Source organism: Nelumbo lutea, chromosome 7 (genome assembly GCF_056320005.1).
Source record: "Nelumbo lutea isolate HS-2025 chromosome 7, American lotus-T2T, whole genome shotgun sequence".
Taxonomy (NCBI): Eukaryota; Viridiplantae; Streptophyta; class Magnoliopsida; order Proteales; family Nelumbonaceae; genus Nelumbo; species Nelumbo lutea.
The window spans coordinates 4,972,107-4,991,802 of NC_142690.1; the positions used below are offsets into that span (position 1 = coordinate 4,972,107).

At 38.6% G+C, this 19,696-nt stretch overlaps 1 protein-coding gene across 1 annotated transcript in view; it reads left to right on the forward strand.

Moving 5' to 3' along the window:
* The first annotated feature begins 7,174 nt into the window (after positions 1–7,174).
* The window catches only part of LOC148844769 (1-acyl-sn-glycerol-3-phosphate acyltransferase PLS1-like), a 29,836-nt gene continuing 17,314 nt past the window's right edge, over positions 7,175–19,696 (forward strand). Inside the window, exons 1-7 of the mRNA XM_088954070.1 lie at positions 7,175–7,577; positions 8,120–8,242; positions 16,049–16,088; positions 16,235–16,308; positions 16,457–16,516; positions 16,812–16,889; positions 16,987–17,145. Of these exons, the coding sequence (XP_088810196.1) occupies positions 7,497–7,577; positions 8,120–8,242; positions 16,049–16,088; positions 16,235–16,308; positions 16,457–16,516; positions 16,812–16,889; positions 16,987–17,145 (615 nt within the window). The 5' untranslated portion in view covers positions 7,175–7,496. The remainder of the gene's footprint in view (positions 7,578–8,119; positions 8,243–16,048; positions 16,089–16,234; positions 16,309–16,456; positions 16,517–16,811; positions 16,890–16,986; positions 17,146–19,696) is intronic.

The following is a 19,696-nucleotide window of genomic DNA, read 5'->3' on the forward strand; positions in this document are numbered from 1 at the left end:
AAACCCCTAAACCCTGGAACTGGCCTGCATGTGTTCCAAGAATTTTGAACCCGACAGTACCCTGTAATAGATTGGGTAGGGCTGGTTTGAGGTTGGTTCCATTCAATTGTAGGTAAAACCTAATCATTTGCTCACCCCTAATGAGGAACTAGTGGATACAAGTGAACGGGTTCTTCATTTTATGGAGACATTATGTTTAACATTCTTATTCCTTTATAAGAAAAAGTTTAGACATATCCTTAATTTTCCCTAAAATGGTATTTCCTATTTCTCATTCCACTTTCTTTCACCCTAAAAGCATACTCTCATATATTAGAATTTTTACATATATATTATATAAGAGCACATGTGCAAGCAAATATAACCCATACATGATATACGATATATTTGATTTAACTTTTATAACTTGTATGGAAAATATCCACTTTATATAATATAGATAAGATGTATTTTGTGTCATTGTTCATCACTCATGTGCATCCACATGTGCTAATGCACAAGTCTCTTCTCTTGGTTGAATAGAAAAATCATGAATGCATGAACACAAAACTTATAATATAGAACAAGTTTGCACATGAACATGGTTTGTGAGTCCACTTCCGTTATCACAATATATGGGAATTTCTCACCCTCTCCCTTATATGCTCTTTGCCACTAATTAACGATTTCACAAGTGCTTTCTTTTTCATTTCTATAAAAAAAAAGTATTCAAGTGGAGCAATATTTATTATGCATTATGTAAAGAATAATAACCTTTTTAGGAATGGCAACGGGGCGGGGATCATATTCTCCTTTCCCACCCCCAATTTTGAAATTAACCTCCATTCCCATCCCCGATTTTTGCAGGGGATAAAATTTGTCCTCCATCCCCTCTCCCTGATGGGGACCCAAATTCCTGAATTTTTTTTAGATAGTAGTATTTTTTTGAAAAATAAGTTCACTTAAAATAAATAAAAATTTTAAATTATAAATAATGTTTTAAATATGTTTTGATATATATATATATATATATTACATAATACAAATAATATACATTTAATATAAATGACATTTAAATACATAATCAAGGTCGGGGCAAGGTGGGGACCTCAATCCCCATCCCCAACCCCGATCGGGAATTCCTATTAATCCCCATCCCCGTCTTCACCCCGCCAAAACAATCCCCATCTCTGATGGGGTCGGGGATGGGGAAATTGTCATCCCTAAACCTTTTGGGATAAGCTATCTAGGGCTAGGCCTGTTTTATTTCACTTTTATTAAGTACTTAAAAAAGCGATGGACCATACAATAAGTGAAAAATAAGCACTTATTCCCTATACGAGTAGGAATAAGTGATCAATAAAGAAATAAGTTAGAGATTGCTTTTTTAAAACACTTATTCAATAAGTGCTTATTCCAAAATTTTGGAACGGTCCAATCCCTACAAAATTTTCTTAATACCTAAACTACCCCACGAAGGAGAAAACCCTTCTTATCCTATACTCAAACCATACGAACGGATAAACAACATGAGGGAGTAGAGGTCCAACCGGGGATCACCGGTACGATGGAAAATGTCAATGCATCTAGACGATGGACGATAATGAAGACAATTAATGAGGCTGACGAAGTGGGTTATGTTTCCTTTTCTTTTTCTGTGTTCTTTCCAGATCTTTTGTTCTTTTTTCGGGGTAGGGCGTGCGCGGTGTCACGACTCACGAGTCGCCTAGCTACCAAATGGTCCAAAATTCCTGATTCTGTCTCCGTCGTATCATAATCATCATTCTACTTGCGCATTGGAGATCAAGAAAATGCGAAGGAATTGGGAATCAAGCATCACAGACAATGAACGGTGTTGTCAAATTTCGTTTGGTTACGATGCTTTTGGATACACAGCTTCATGGTTGGTGAAGCTCTTGCTTCAGCACGGGTATACTATCAAAGCTTCTATTTGCGAGCCATTTGTAGAATTATATGAAGCCAGGTATCAAGTGTTGAATGAGAACTTATGTTTTATTAAGTAATAAGGACATGTATATTATACAAGGCTGAGACATTTGTAATAGAAAGGTACACGTGGCAAGATATAGTTGTACATATAACTGACTCTATTTTATCTATTATTCTAACACCTTCCCTTCAAGTTGGAGCTTCTCTAATGCCCAACTTGGATAAGTGTCCATGAAAGCGATCGGTAGGAATAGCCTTTGTAAACAGGTCCATGGGTTGAGTGTTGCTAGAAACATGTGTTGTAATTAAATCGCCATGTTGGACAAGATCGCGTATAAAGTGGCAATCAATCTCGATGTGTTTTGTGCGTTCATGAAAAACTGGGTTGGCAGCAATGTGAAGAGCAGCTTTGCTATCACAATAAAAAACTGGGAGGTCCATTCAGAGTAATAGTGAGTTCAGCAAGGACCCGTTGTAACCAAATAATTTCAGAGGATGTAGCGGCCATGGCACGATATTTGACTTCAACATAGGATTGTGAAACTGTGTGTTGTTTTGTTGTCTTCCATGAGAGGGAGTAATCTCCAAGCAAAGAAAGATAGCCAGTGGTGGAGCGACAAGTAATGGGGCAACTCGCCCAATCAGAATCACAAAAAACCTTGGAGGTGAGGCTTGCTTGAAGCTGAGAAATATAACCTGGTAGAGAGTGTTTCTTTAATGCACTAAACAATTCGGAGGGCAGCATCAAAATGATCTTGATGAGGCTCATGATTGGCTTAGTTGGTTGATCACAAAACTTAATTAAGGGTGAGTGGCAGTGAGGTAAACAAGTCAGCCCACTAGTCTGTGATATTGTACAGGACCAGAGTAAAGTGGACTAGAGCTATCAACAAGGTGATTCTGCTGTTCCATTGGTGTGGCACAGGGGTCACAGTCTTGGAGTCTAGTATCTTGAATAATATCAAATGCATATTTGTGTTGATAGAGAAAAATTCCAAAACATGTGACTTCAAGGCCCAAGAAGAACTGTAATGGGCCAAGGTCCTTGATGCCAAATTTGTCATCTATTTGTTTCTTTATGAGAATAATGCGATCATGATCATTGCTGGTAATGATAACATCATCTACATAAACAAGGATGGCAACAAAAGAAGCCTTGGATGAAGCTGTGAATAGAGAATAGTCCGCAATGGATTGTGTGAAGCCAAGAGATGTCAGGGCATGTGTAAATTTTGCAAACCACATTCTGGAGGCTTGCTTAAGGCCATATAGAGATTTTTGTAGCTTACAAAGTTGAGTAGCATCAGTAGTTGTAAATCCTTGAGGCACGGTCAAGTAGACTTCTTCATTGAGGTCTCCATGAAGAAAGACATTATTTACATCAAGTTGGTGGATTTCCCATCCTTTGATTGTTGCCACATCAAGAAGACAATGGAGGGTGGCTAATTTTGCCATGGGAGCAAAGGTATCATGGTAATCAAAACTTTCAACTTGAGAGTAACTTTTTGCTACAAGACACACCTCGAAGCGCTCTATGGTACCATCAACTTTGTATTTAATTTTGTACACCCATTTTGAGCCAATAGGATGTCTGCTTGGAGGGAGAGGAACAATTTTCCATGTATCATTGCGCTCTAAAGCTGCTATCTCAACAGCCATGGCTTGGCGCCAGCAAGGGTCCTGACCAACTTGATCATAGGATTTTGGTTCAATGGCCAAGGCAACATGGTTTAGTCTAAAGATGGAAGGTGGAAGCTTACAAATGTATTCATTGAACTTAGCTGGAACCGTAGTCAAACATCGAGGTTGAGATGGTTGGCTCATTATGGGGTTGAGTGGAATGATAGTAGAATCGATTGTGGGGTTGTTGTCATGGGTAATGGATGGAGAATAATCAATTGTAAGCTCACTATGAGTGGGTGGGAAAGGATAATCACAATCATCATAAGGATTGGGTGGGAGAGGTATAACAGAATGTGGGCCATGATGGGTAGAAGTTATTGGACCAACTTTATAAGGAAATTGGTCCTTATAGAAAACAACACCCCTATTGATAAAAATGTGGTGGGTTTCAAGGTTAACCCTTCGTGCCATGAGGGTAGCTGATAAATATACAAGGTACGACGCAAGCAACAAATTTATCTAATGGTTTGGGGATCACATGGGCAGAGCAAAAACATCCAAACACCCATAAGTGGGCATAAGAAGGTTTCTTGTGAAACCAAGCTTCATAAGGGGACATATTGGACAACAAGGGGGTGGACAATAAATTTATGATATGTACAACAGTGAGCAAGCATTCACCCCATAATGAAATCGGTAGGTCTCCCTAAAATCTTAAAGCTCTGGCTACTTCTAGTAAGTGACGATGTTTCCTTTCAACTACCCCATTTTGTTGGGGCGTGGCAACACAAGAGATTTGGTGTAAGATGCCCTAATTGAGGAGGAATTGCTGCATTGGTCTAGAGAGAAACTCCATGCCATTGTAAGATCGAATGTTCTTAACAAATATATCAAATTGTTGAGCAACCATGGTGCAAAAAAACATAATATGGAGGCCAGCCTCTACTTTATTTTTTAACAGATAAACCCAAGTACAACGTGTATCATCATCAACAATGGTAAGGAAATACTGTGCACCAGAATGTGAGGGCGTCTTATAGCCGCCCCAAACGTCACAATGAATTAGAAAAAAAAAAGGAAAAGGGCTACGAGAGGTGCTAATGGGAAATGGTATGCTGACTTGTTTGGCTCTGTGACATGTATCACAACATTTATTCATGTTGGAAGTAGAAATACTTGGAATGAGTGCCATGCGGGTTTATGAGGCATGACCCAAGCGTTTGACCCAAAGGTCAGGACTGATGGTGGCAGTGGAAAGATTCGCAACCACCAGAAGCAAGGTGGAGGAGAAGGTGAAGTGGTATAAGCCATGGCGAAGTTCACCCGTCCTAATCACAATCTTGGAGGTTTGGTCCTAAAGTGTACATAGAGAAGGGGAAAAAACAACCACACAATTAAGTTGTTGTATGATTTTGCTAACAGATAACATGTTGCAATTAAATGCAGGAATGGATAGAACATCATGCAAAGTGCAAGAGCCAATAATGACAAAAACACGAAGGGTTGTATAAGTGATAGAACCATTTGGTAGTCGGATAGGCGTATGAACAGGCTTAGAAGAGTGGAAATAAGAGGAGCAGGAGATCATGTGATCAGATGCGTTGTTGTCCATGAACCATTCAAAAGGTGGTGGAATAGGCTTACCAGTAGTGGCATTGGCTGTGAAATCAGTAGACTCACAACTTAAGAGAGAGATCAATTGAGTGTACTAGTGCATGGTGAGTCCAATTATTGGAGATGACTGATCTGGTGAGGTAGTAGAAGTGTTAGCAGCAGTTGCATAAGATGATGGTTTTTCATTCTTTGAGGTATTGGCTTGCTGTGCAATAGATTTTCCATTATTGTGGTGATTCCAGTGAGGTGGATACCCAACGAGTGCATAACAACGATCTTTGGTGTGTCCTGTGCGCTTGTAGTGCTCACAAAAGTATTTAAACTGGGAGTTCCCATTCTTGGCTGAATTTGCATTGAAGGCTGCTGCCTCAGGTTGCAATGCCTGAGGAGAGATGAGAAGTTTATGACGTTCTTCCTGTGTAACAAGGGAGTAAGCCTTGTTGAGTGACGACAGGGGGTCTGTGCCAAGAATGCTTGAACGGATTGCATTAAAGCACTCATTCAGTCCCATAAGAAACTGATGGAGTTTCTCCCTTTCACGCTCAGCTGTGTTGGTCTTTGCAGCCCCGCACGTATAGATTGGATGATCCATAAGTGCGTTGAGTTCATCCCATAATGCCTTCAGCTTTGTGAAATAACCAGTTGCAGACAATTCACCTTGCTAAGACAGAGCAATATCACGTTTCAGTTGATGAATTCGGGGAATGTTCCCTTAAGAGAATCTCTCTTGTAATTATTTCCATATATCAGCAGTTGATTCAATGAAGGTGACACTGCCATAAACTTCTCTTTCTTAATGTTATTTTTATTTCTTTTGTTGTTTCTGTTGTGCTTTGTCCTTACTCCTTTGCGTAGTGGGTTTTGTGAATGTGTTTCCATGTTTGATGTTTTTAATCTTTTAATGGAGTAGTCGAGCACTACTCCATGTCCATGACGATTCAGATTTATCTCTTATGCAATTTCTCCCAATGCTCAGTGGAATTATACATCCAAATCAAACATTATGGTCGCTGATCTTGTTTCTAAATATGCTTTATATCCATTAAACGCGGCAAGAAATTTTTCAACCGCTATTCTTTCAGTTATGCTTGTGAGTCATTCTTGAATTTCAAACAGCCCTTAACGACTAACCCTAAGCTCTCGAGTTATAGAGTAAGAACCAGAGCAGTTGGTGTTAATGGTATTTGGTGGTTTGAGATTCTGGTTCTTACTTGATGCTGCGGTTGTTAGTCTTGTTTGCAAGGGGTTAAAAATGCCATTTAATAAAATAAACACTTGTTAGGAAAATGATTCTTCAAACGTTCCTTTCCCAATAAGTACTTAAAAGTGGTTTGGCAAATGGGTTACTAGGCCCTGTTTGAGAACACTTAAAGGGGTGCATCTTTTAACTTCTTTTAACAAGTATTTCTTTTAAGACATGGGACCACACATTAAGTGGTTTTTAAGTACGAATGGGTGTGTGGTAAAAAAGAGGGTAATAAGTACTTGTTTTTAAAGAAGTACTTATTTGAAAAAGTGACTTAAAGTTGGTTTTTTTTTCCAGTACTTTTTAAATAAGTACTTCTCCAAAAAAATGGGACGAACCAATCCCTAATATTTTATTATAATACCTAAAATACCCCCACTCTCATTCTCTTATTTTTCTCTCCCTCTCTCTCCTTGTCTCAATCTCTCTGCCAACATGACGTTGGCGGCTAGTGTACCGGTCGACAATTGATGTACCAACGACGTCGACGGCCGATGTACCGATCGACAGTCGGTGTACTAGCGACGTCGATGACTGATACCAGGCCATCATGAAGTGACTCCCAATTAATATATATATATATATATATAAAAAGAAGTGAGGACTAAAATTATCATTTATATAAAATATAAACACTTATGGAAAAAATAACTTACCAAACATTCCAATCCCAATAAATACTTAAAAACATAACAAAAATATAATAAGTGATTTGAAAAAGTGGATTAACAAACAGCATAAAAACCATCATGCGCATGACGCATCCAAGAGCATATTAGGCATGGCTATGTTTGAATTGTAATTTCTCCAACCTATTAGAAAAAGAAGACTATAACCATGTAAAAAAATGTTGTCCTTTTGTGGGTTGATTAAGGGGTGAGATCTTGACAGTCAAATAAATGGCAAGCAAGAAATCGGATTTAAAAGCGAACAGCCAGCACCCATGGAAGATGAGCATCGAGCCACCCAAAAATTATTAATTTAATCATTACCATCTCTCAGTAACCTCCTCTCCCTCGCATTGCTAGTATCGCCCTCACTGTAAATCTATCCGTATCTATCTCACTTGTTTCGTCTGTTTGGCATGGCGATCGCAGCTGCAACTGTTGTTGTCCCTCTGGGTCTGCTTTTCCTTCTCTCTGGCCTCATGGTTAATATAATTCAGGTAACGAAGAACCAATTTCTGCCCTCCTCCTTCTCTCCTTCTTCTTCTCTTAAAAAAAAAGGAAGGATCTTCTAGTTCTGGTTTCCCTTTCTTCCTTTTTTTTTTCTGTTTTTTTTTTTTTATGAGCATTTTTTAATGCTCGATTTTATTGTTTGTTCCTCTAGGGATTTATTTGGTTAGAGCTACTCGTTGTTGGTTTTTCTAATGCTTTTAGGGATTGATTTACCAGCATTTTTTACGTTAATGGGTCGGGGTTGTTTGGCGCTATTGCTATCTCGGTTTGTTCTGAATTTTCGTTTTTCTTGGCTTTTACATTGTTTTTTTTGAATAAAAGATTTCGTTTTAGCAAATGTGGGTTTTGGTATGTTCAAATTTCTGTGTCTTCCGAGACTGGAATTGGAATGTTCAATTTTATTCTTGATCTTTTTTGTTCTTAAAAATTTGATATTCGTATTTATGTTTTTTTCAGTCTCACTTTATCTTTATTGCCCTTTATAAAATTTCTTTGAACTCTAATAAGTTTTAACACTCATTATCTCCAGGCAGTATGCTTCATCCTTGTTCGTCCGGTATCGAAGAATATGTACAGGAAGATCAATAGAGTGGTGTCAGAGTTGTTGTGGGTGGAGCTTGTATGGCTCATCGACTGGTGGGCAGGAGTTAAGGTGTTAAGCAACTTACCGATACATGTTTATGTAGATATAACTTTGTTGCAATTCATTTTTATTTTTCCAACGCTGCCTTCTTTATTGTTTTAAATAATAGATAATACAACTATATTGACTTATCAAATTAATATCCATGTGTGGATGTGTTAATAATTAGGTGAATATGCTGTAATTCCACATGCTTCTTTACTATCTAAATGCAACTCTAGATCCCTACTTTTTGTTTTGCAAAGTTACTTTTAATGTCAGTTGAAAAGTTTATGGTAATTAATATCTGAGATATCATTTTGGTGTCTTAGAACTGAATAATTTGTATATGTCTTCTTTATCTGCTATTCCTTTGGCACGATAGCTTGAAATTGATTTCATAGTTACATACTTACATCAATAAATATGAAAGGAAGCTTTGGATTTGGAAGGAAAGATTGTCACATTCTTGAATGAGATTGAAATCCACTTTGGGAACTTTGCAAGGGCAGGTCTCTTATCACTGGTCCAAGGGTTCAGAGATTTAGATAATATCCCACAGGTTATTAAAGGATATGTAATTAGGGAGATTAAAAAATTGTTATAGCCTATAGGATAGATGAGAAACAATAACTTGAAATAACAGCATTTAGAGGTCATTCCAAAGAGGCACTGGTTGAGAACGTCACAGTAAAGGTAGTCTGTTGGGTTAAAATGCTGCCCACTTTAGCACATAATGAGGCGTATTTGATTTGCCATGACTTCTAGCAAAAAAGATCAAGTTGAATTTTGATGGGTGTAGGATGAGAAATCCAGGATAGTAAAGCTGTTAGGACCCCTAAAGAGCCCAATGCAGTAGGATGGGAACTGTGCCTCAACGGAAGATGGGCCAAAACGAGCTGAGTTATAGGAGCCATCTATCAAGTATATTCTAGAAGGCCATGTTACAGTAACTGACCTTCTAGAATCTATTAACCAAGTACAAAGGACAAGAGTTTGTTATTTCCTGTAATGAATCGTGGAGTATAAAAGGGATGATCACTAGGAAATGATTAGCAAACAAGGTTTACCACTCAGACTTGTTGGGTAGTAATCCAACAAGTTGGTATCAGAGCAATCATGACAAGTAGCAGATCTGTTATGGAGGATAGAGTGGATCGATTGGAATTTTTTACAAATTTAAAGGTAATTTGAAGGAGATCAATGAAGTATTATCAGTAGTGATGATTCAATATGAAAAGTTAATCACATTTGGAGTTAGAGAAGGTGATCAAGAAGCACCAGGCAATGGATACATTAGGCAAGGTAGTTTCTTCTCTGGAAAATTTGCTAAGCTTGACTTCCCTATGTTATTAAGCGGTGATCCTTTAGCCTAGATATTCAAAGTAGAGAGATACTTTGAATACCATAGAACACTTGGCTACCAAAGAGTATCAATTTGCCTCGATCTACTTGGAAGGGAAGGTGATTGTGGAAGAACATTGCATGAGGTTTGGGCTTTTGACATATGAAGATTATGATAGACTCTTTTGAAGTTAAGACAAATTGGTTTGGTACATGAATGCCATATTGGACTTGAAAAACTTACCACTAGAGTCTCCGATTAGTTGGAAAAGGCATTGGTTAGGAGCTTTATAGGTGGCTTAAGGGAAGACATATGATTGGAAGTTAAGGCTTGGAGACCAACCACAATCATGGCCACAGTAGGCCTTGTGAGGTTACAAGAAGAAAAATTAAACACCTCAAGTAGTTCAACTGATTGCCAGCTGTACACTTAAGAGTCTTGGTCTACAGATTGAGAACTCTGATCCATGTAATCCTAGATCCTTGGCCTAATCATCCATACCTTTTAAACACCTTGTGTGGGCTAAGATGCAGGCCTGTAGAGAAAGAGGTTTATGTTATAATTGTGATGACAAATTTGGGCCCGACTACAAGTTCAAGGTCCAACAAGCTTTCTTGCTTCAAGCAGATGATTTTGATGGAGAGGATGGCCTAGTTGGGGTTGAGCCTGTGATATGGAAGGAAAAACTAGGTGACCTAATGAGTATTAAGGCTTCAAAGACTTATTTAACTAGCAAGGTGATGGTAGACCTCGAAAAGATTTCTTGCATGATTGAATGTCCCCAACCCAAGCCCCTAAAATGCTTGAGAGGGTTTGTAGGTTTGATGGGCTACTAAAGGAGGTTCATTAAAGGGTATGGGCTGCTATATGCTCTTGTAAATCAGAATTGCAAAAAAAACTCCTTCATATGGATGGTGTGGGCCCAATAGGCCTTTGATGCACTTAATTTGGCCATGACTTCATGTTTGGTTTTGGCACTTTTGGGCTTCACAAAGGTGTTTATAGGGGAGTGGATTAATGGAAGAAGGGAAACAACTGGCCTACTTTAGCATAGGGGTGCAACTTGGGCATGCTAGGGTTGGTCTTTTGTCAAAATTTGAATGGGCTTGACCCAAAGGCCGAAGCCTAAATTAGTGTAAAATGCTAACTTCGACCAACTTGAGTTGCACCCGTACTTAAGCAAATCCCTATAGGCCTAGGCACAATTAGGGCTGCAATTGAACCAAGCCGAGCCGAGCCGAACTTTGGCATGTCTTGGCTCGACTTGACTAAAATACTACTAGGTTCGAGTTCAAGCTTGAGTTTGTCTCAAACTATATTTTTTGGCTCGAGCTCAATTCAATTAAATATTCAATGAGCATGAGTTCAGCTCGAAAGATCAAAAATAAATATATTTGTATATTTTATATGTATGATATTTTTTATAATATATAGTATATTCTTATATTATAGAATATAAAATATATTTTATAATATTAATCAAGCCAAGCTTGCGATCTTTCGAGCCAAACTTTTTATTGATTGAGCTCGAGCTTGGATAACTAATCAAGCTTACCCCAAGGTTTGAACTCGACTCGAGCTCGATTATAATTGAACTTGAATCGAGCCTAATCGAATTTGAACTGGACTATTCAATTAGAGCTCGATTCGATTGCAATCCTAGGCGCGATCCAAATTTTCCTATGAGAAGGAACTTGTGGCTATTGGGTTGGCAGTCCAAAAATGGCAAGTTTATTTGTTGGGTCGTGGGCTTATCATTTGAACAAACAAGTGGAGTTTGAATTACTTGCTCTAGTAAAGAATCCACACCTCGGAGCAACAAAAGTGGATCTATAAGTTGTTGGGCTTTGATTATGTGATTGAATATAAATTGGGCCTTGCCATGTATCAATGAGTTGGCCCACTTAAGTGTCTCTCAATACAGCTATCCACTTTTAAACAAAATAAAGAAGGAAGCCCACTTGGATCTAGACCTGGCCTGCAACCGAGATCAGTGAGTGAAGGATCCTTCATCCACCTCAGGGTATTCCCTTGACTCAACTCTATATTATAAGGGCAGACAGGTGGTTGCTTCTAAACCCAGTCATATTTCAGAACTTTGTTTATTTCATGACTCACCAGTGGGAGGGCACTCTGGTATCTTGTGTACCTACTGGTGATTGGATGTTCTTTAGTATTGGTCAGCCATGAAAGAATTAGTGAAGGATTACATTGCCTTCTATCCAGTTTGCCAGCAACACAAGCATGAAGCCCAAGCTCTCGCTGACTTGCTATAGCCCTTGCCTATACTAGAACATGTATGCGAGATGTCAATGGATTTTGTGTCCAAGTTGCCTCCTCCATCTAGTAAGTCAGTTATTCTAGTGATGATAGACCATTTAACAAAATACGATCATTTTGTTGCCTTGCTACACCTCTGCAATCCTGCCCATGTGGCTGAAGTTTTCATTTGGGAAATAGCCAATTTGCACTGCACCCTAAGTGAAATCATCTCTAGGACATTACTTTTTTTAGTTGATTTTTGGAAAGAGTACTTCTAGCTGCAAGGTACTTACTTTCACCATTCCACTAGCTACTATCCCCAGTCCGATGGCTAGATTGAGGTTGTCAATTGGTGTTTAGAAACTTATCTGAGATGTTTCACTGGAGAGAGGCAAAGGAAATATGGTTACCTTGGGCAGAGTTCTGATATAACACCTCTTTTCATGCAGCTGTTGGTATGACTCCCTTCAAGGCTTTATGGGGGGCCTTTGGTCATAGCCCCAGTAGATGAAAACTTAACAGTTTCAAATAATAAAAAAGGAAAGAAAAAAAAACAGCTTGAATCTATTGATGCAGCCCATGAAGCCCATGATACTGTGGCCAAGTTGGAGATAGACCTGTTCATGGGGCGGTCTTGGTCTCAGGCTTGGGCTTAGCTTTTGCAAAAATTTGAATGGGCCCAGCCGGAAGCTGTGTAAAATGTTCATGGGGTAAGCCCAAAGCCTGGCCCATGAGTGGGTCTAGTTGGAGATGGAAGCCCATAAAGCTCAAACCTAGAAAGCCCAAAAAGATGCATGCTAGAAACCGTCCTATGAAGTTGTGTAACAGTTAAAAGTGAGGTGTGTCACACTATGACATATTGGCAGAAATGGTGGTGCAATGTGTCAAGAGCTCAATTTATCACATATATGCCATTCCTTTGCTAATTTCTCAACATTTCTTTCTATGTTCTCTATATTCTCAGAATAAATCCAATATTCTCAAAATCAAACAAAATATTCTGAGAATAAAATAAAATATTTGGAGAATAGTTGAAGATATTGAAGAATCTGGCAAGTTAATAACTTTTAGCAAGTGAATCAAGAAAGAAGAGGCAAGTTTAGATGACACAATCTCAAGACTTGGGCAAGAAGATTCATCTAATATAAGAAGATCTAGCAAATATTCAGTTTCATTTTTGAGCTAGATATTATTCTAGCAATATTCCCGTTCTATTTTTGTGTTGAGCTTATTATAGTAAACTATTTATCTAGCAAATATTTAGTTTAATTTGTTTTTGTTACCCATCAGAAAAAATTATTAGCAACTTAATTGCCAAGATCAAGCAATTGATCTCTTGGCAATTTGACTGCATCATCTACTCAAAGCACTAAAGAGGACATGAAGCTTCAGCTCTACTCACAGGCTTTGATAGCAAAGAGGACATGGCACAAAATATCACCCAGATATTATGGACCTTCAAGATTCTAGAGCGAGTGGAAACTGTGGCTTACTGACTAGAATTGCCAGTCAGCTCAAAGCTGCACCGTGTTCCATGTTTCTCTTAAAATAGTGTGGGGCAGCATACCCGAGTTACTTCCTCCCTACCAGAATTTATAGAAGATGGCCAACTGATAGCACAACCACTTAAAATTTTAGATTACAGATGGGTGAAGATAGGTAAAAAAAATCATCAAGGAAGCTCTAGTATCTTTGGCTGATCTACCTCTGAAGGATGCAGCATGGGAGAAATATTTTGCACCGCAGCAACAATTTCCCCAGATCAACCATGGGGACAAGGTCGATTTTGTGGAGGGGAGAGTTTTTAGGACCACTAAAGAGCCCAATGCAGCCCGCGAAGATGAGATCTGGACCTCAACAGAAGATGGGCCTAAACGAGCTGAGTTACAGACTTACAGGAGCCAGCCCAACAAGTGGAACCCTCTATCAAGCAAGTATATTCTACAAGGTCACGCCACACTAACTGACCTTCCGAAATCTGTTAATAAAGTACACAGAATCAGAGTTAGCTATGCCTTGTAATATATCTGGAAGTGTAAAAGGAATGACCCCGAGAAATGAGAATCAAACACAGCTTACCACTCAGACTTCTCTTCTTTTTCTGTAAGGAGGAAGTGTATACCTAAAGAAACACCTGAGTTGGGCAGTAACCCAACACAGACATTGTGGGAGTATTTAGAGACCATGACAGCACAATAAGAGACATTACATTCAGGCCTATGGGAACAGTAGTTGAATTAGAGCATAGCTGTTAGCTGTACTCCTAGGCCTAAAAATTGGGAAGGATCTCAGCTATAACCGATTGCTGATAGAGGGGGGGTGGGATTCAAAGGTCACATTACAAGGTGGCTTAAGAACAACAGTTTGGGACCATGGCAATATAGACATATATTAACAGAAATAAGATATTTAGCTAGGGAGATGGGAGCTAGTTTCACCTGGGTTCAAAAATCATGTAACAGCTTGGCAGATGCATCGGCTAAAAGTGCCAACAAAATACAATTGCTTAGAGGGATCATTCCTAGGGAGAATAAATGTAAATGCAATGTAAATTAGAAGGGAAGATCCATATTAAGACCATTGGGCAGCAATGCTTGCCTAAAAAGTGGGATGGAAGAAATGCCTTTTGTATATACCACACATTCTGCAGGGATAAGGCTGTGTACATCTGTCCCTCCACAGACCCTGCATTGGCAGGAGCCTCGTCCACTGGGCTGCCCTTTTACAGTTGCCAATAGAAAATGGCCTTTGGAGGCTACTCAATAAGACCAGACAAACAGGAGTTTGGTTTCCAAAGTGAACTTCCACTACATTGGGTTCCCAGATGAGTGAATAATCTAGCAGATATTCTTGCATGTTGTAGCTTCAGTAGTTGTTCTTGTGATAAGAATAGGATGAAGTCAATTTAGATTGGTTCAGTCATATTAATTGGAGTAAATAGTTGCACCACCAAGAAGGTTTAACTTGTTACAAGTTGAGGGCTCCAAAGTGAAAGTGGTAATAAAGACTGGAATGCTGATAATTTAAGATATGGCCTTTAGATGGAGTAGAATGGTGAGCAGGATTTGTATAGCGAACTCTAAGTCTAGAGGGTCATTGTGTGGTCCAATGGAAAACTTTCAGGCGAGAAAGTGTGAACAAGGGTGGAGGCAGGGGGACCGAGGGGAGATTGATTCCCCCTATGCCTCAAAATTCTTCCCCCCTCCCCCCCACCAATCCATGCTTATAGCTTTTGGCCCCCCATCCTGTCTCTACCCCTGAGCATGAGGACATGGCCTTGAGTCTGAGAGCTGCTCCTCCATGCAACTAATATGTGGGCAAGCTCAAGTGCCCTTAAACCTGTGTTACAGGAATTTTGGTCCCCACAAACTCAAAACAGGATAAAGCTAAACTTTGATGTCAGTTCTTTAGGCAACCCGGGACCCTTGGGTATATAGGGTGTCTTCAGAGAAGAAGGCAGAATTTTAGCATTGTTCTCGGGCCCAATAGGAGTGGGTGACTCTTTGAGGATGGAATTAATGGCGTTACTACAAGGTGTAAGATACGCAAAACAGCTAGGACTACAAGTAGAAGTAGAAGTAGAAGGGGATTCAAAGCTGGTAATAGGGTGGCTGCAATCAGGTAATTTGGGAGCATGGATACATAGACAGTCAATGAGGGAAATTATCAGCCTAACAAGAGAGATTGGTGTCTACATCAAGTGGATAAGAAGATCAACTAATGGATTAGCAGATACATTAGCTAAACAGGGGGCTGTTATGGGGGACATGTTCTGGGCAGTGTTGTGACTTGATGATTGTATCTCAAACCCTACTCTAGGGGTGACAGTTTTTTTTTTTTAAAGTTTTGTTTAATGAAGTTATCGTTTCCGATAAAAAAATATTGTGTATTTGTGTTTGCATGATTTATTGTTATTGTTTTCTTAGTGTGGAGTCATTATGTCAGCAAGTTTGTCCTTTGTTCCTTTCTCATTTGTTCATTCAATTCAGGTAATGCTGTTGTCAATGTCAGCTTTATGTCTTCAGGAACTCCTTTCTTTTAAAAGGGACTCACTCCTGTTACTAAACTGTGCTTAAAAAACAAAATTTTGGTCTAGTAACATGTGATATTGTTTATAATCTTCATATCTATGATTTATAATTTATATAACAAGCAGTAGTCTTAAGACTCTTTCTATTTATGGTTTATATATCTTGCATTTTCACTAAAACAGAAACTCCTGTCTGCAGGTCCAACTGTACACGGATTCTGAAACTTTCAAACTAATGGGTAGAGTCATAACATTTGTCTTTCTGATTTTTTTTTTTTTTAATTTTTCTCTGGTAGTTATAGAGAGAAGGGTTGATATTTTCCCTTGCAAATAGCTGCCAAATTGATCTTTTAGCCATTGTAGCTTATATTGGGAAAATTTCCAGGAAAAGAACATGCTCTTCTCATATGCAATCACAGAAGTGACATTGATTGGCTTGTTGGATGGGTTTTAGCTCAGGTACTTATTTTTCCTTATTGTGTATTGGAACCTACTCATGGCATAAAGTTGGGTATCCATATATGATTTGCTATTCATTCTTTATCTAAACCTTGGGCTTAATTTATCTCCGCCTTCATTGACTGGTAATTTAGTCTATCTTTACCAGCATTCGGGTTGCCTTGGTAGCACTCTGGCTGTCATGAAGAAGTCATCAAAATTCCTTCCAGTGAGTGCCCTGTTTCTGTTGACAAGATGAAGCTTATAAATTTAATTACTTTATAATTTGCAAATCTAACCAACTTTTTATTGTTTTTGAGGAACTTATATCTTGTATCTCTTGTGTAAATTCAAATTTCATCATTCTTGGTGCAACACATTGCTATTGTTTTTGTCTGAGGCTTTCACTTTGTTTTATTTATTTATCTTTGTTATTCTTTTAGCTGGAAGTGGGATACAGATTATATTGTTGTTTTGATGATGATATATTTTAAGGGGTAATAGGATATGATTGCTGTATGCAGGTCATAGGGTGGTCGATGTGGTTTTCTGAATATGTCTTTCTGGAAAGAAGTTGGGCGAAGGATGAAAACACATTGAAGGTGATAATGTGTTAAATATGTTGGTGAAGTTGAGCGTATCATTTTGGCCACTTCTCTGGCTTCATTCGGGCTGTATGCATGTGATTGTAATCTGCAGGCTGGACTTAAACGGCTGAAAGACTTTCCTCGGCCCTTTTGGTTGGCTCTTTTTGTGGAGGGAACTCGCTTTACTCAGGCAAAACTTTTGGCAGCTCAAGAATATGCAGCTTCAATGGGCTTACCTGTTCCTCGAAATGTTTTGATTCCCCGCACTAAGGTTAAATATTAGCATAAAATAGCGTGCTTTTTTATAGATCTTATACTTTTCTTGTTTTCAGTTATCTACTATTTGCATCCGTTTCACATTTTTTTTGTCTAACAACCTTTTCTATTGGGCTATGGCTATCTTGGTTAGTTTTTGTTATTGTGCATCTATAGCCAGCTTTTTTATTTGTCTAGTTGCTCAATTAGCGGGTTTCGATCTTCTCAGTCAAAAATTTTAAAGAATATAACTTGGAGTTCCCTTTATTGTTTTCTTTTTCTTGTTTTTGTCATATAGGCATTGCCTTATTGCTCATGGTATTGTATTTTACTTGTATCAAGCTTGGTGCTTTAGTGTATATTTTTGCATTTTCTTGACTTGATGGGCATATACTAGAAGAGACATTACGATTTGTATTATTTGCATATGAAAATTGTGATTAATGAGATTAAACAGGGGGCATATAGAAAGCTAAAAATATGAAGGGAAGTTATAGAATCTAGAGATTCAAAAATCAAAATAAGCCAAGATTGAAGACATGCGGTGTAACTTCAATGAAAATAGGTCAAGAGATAAAAAGATAGTCAAAATAAGCCACGATAGAATACATGCAGTGTAACTTCAATGAAATAGGTCTAGAGATAAAAAAGCTAGTCAGAATTGGTGGCCAAGGGATTACTCAGAACATAATTTTCTGTATCTTGTTTAAATAATCCACTAAGCCTTATCCCATCTATATGGGGTCAGCAATCAGCTACATGAATCCTGTTTAGCCATTCTTTTCTGTCTGGTGCTGAGCGCAAAAAGACAATCCATTACCATAAGAGTTTAGCAAAGGTTTTAAAATTGGCTGCCAATCTGACTTATCTTACCAGCTTGTACGATTAAAAGTGGGGGAAAGTTTTTATATAATTACTGCGAGTTGCTATGATTTACTAAGTGGCAAGACTAGGTGTGATAAGTTCATACTGGATTACTTGAAAGGGGACCAAGTTTTCAAAAAAGTAAGAGTTTCGGGTAGCTGTGGGATGGCATTCTAAGGGATGCTCGATCCCCATCCTTATGGAAATTTGAGAGAGCAAAGAAGCTTAAAGAGGCCAAATCAAAGGAAATGAAGAAATTGCTTTGATTCTATGGTTAAGGATTCTTGGAGAGTACTCAGAAATTTTGTGCCATGATCTTTGGTAGCTAGTCAAGAGTCCTCAGAAATGCTAAAGCAAACTTTATTTGGAGCTGCATCCCCTTTACAGTGTGCTGGGAGGTTTGGAAGGAAAAGAATAGAAGAATTTTCGAAGGAAAATTGAAAAGCATCAAAGATTTAGGCGCATTGATCAGTTGAAGAATTGAATGGGTTTTAATTCTTCTAGAATTTGAAAGTCTCAGCCAAAAAGTCAATGGAGTGGAATTTTAGAGTTGCTGGAATATTTGAGTCTTTATTGTATCTTGAATTAGTGATCTGTTTTGTGTCTTTTTGATTTCCAGTTTAGTTTGTTGGGTGGTGACTCCTTGTCACCTAGAAGTTGTACCTTGCCTTATTTTGCAATAAATTTTCTTCTTTATTTATCTTAAAAAAAGGATTCTTGGAGAGGTCCCCCCCCCCCCCCCCCCCCCAAAAAAAAAAAAAAAGAACTACCCTCTAATAATCCTTAAACCTAGCATCAAAGCAGTTTCTTGGAGGGTAGTACTGTTGCTGATGGAGGTGAGTAGGTGTTATGTTAGTAGATGTTCAAGACTGCTATCAGTCTTGAACCCTAATAAATTTCAGGTTTGAAAAAGGAGAAAAAGTAAAGAGGAGAGAGGAGAAAGAATAGAGAGAGCAGTAGAACACAAGAATTGAAAGGAAGGACAGAATCTGAATGTTCTGCTGCCGCCACTTATATTTAATATTTATAGGTTATGCTAGTTACATGAAAGGACAAATCTGCCCTTGGTTTTTACATAACACATAAAACAATATAAAACTGAAATATAAATAACAATTAGAATAACGGATTGACCATCAGCTAACCCTAGGATGACTAGGATACATTCTACCCTACGGACAGAGTGGGACCACAGCTGTGGGGCCCACATCAGTGTTCTCTACACTCCCCCTCAAGTTGGGAATAAATGTTTATCATTCCCAATTTGGATAGATCCGCCTCTAGCTTCTTTCTTGATACGACTTTAGTGAGGATATCTGCTAGTTGCATACTGGATGTGATGTAAGGGAGGCATACTTCTTGAGATGAGACCCTCTCTCGTACAAAATGTCGGTCAACTTCAATGTGTTTGGTTCTGTCATGCTGCACTGGATTATGTGCTATATTAATAGCTGCTTGATTATCACAATACAACATCAGGGGCTTCTCATACTCAATACCCAACTCAAGTAGAGATCTTAGCCATAGGATTTCAGCCACTTCGTTAGCCATGGACCTGTATTCTGCTTCAGCACTAGATCGGGAGACAACCTAACTTTCCAGTTTCTGCCAACAGATCTAGGACATATTTCCTCTGAGAGATAAAGATCCCCTGTTTGGATTTAGCAACCTCAATACCCAAAAAATACCAGAGCGCACCAAGG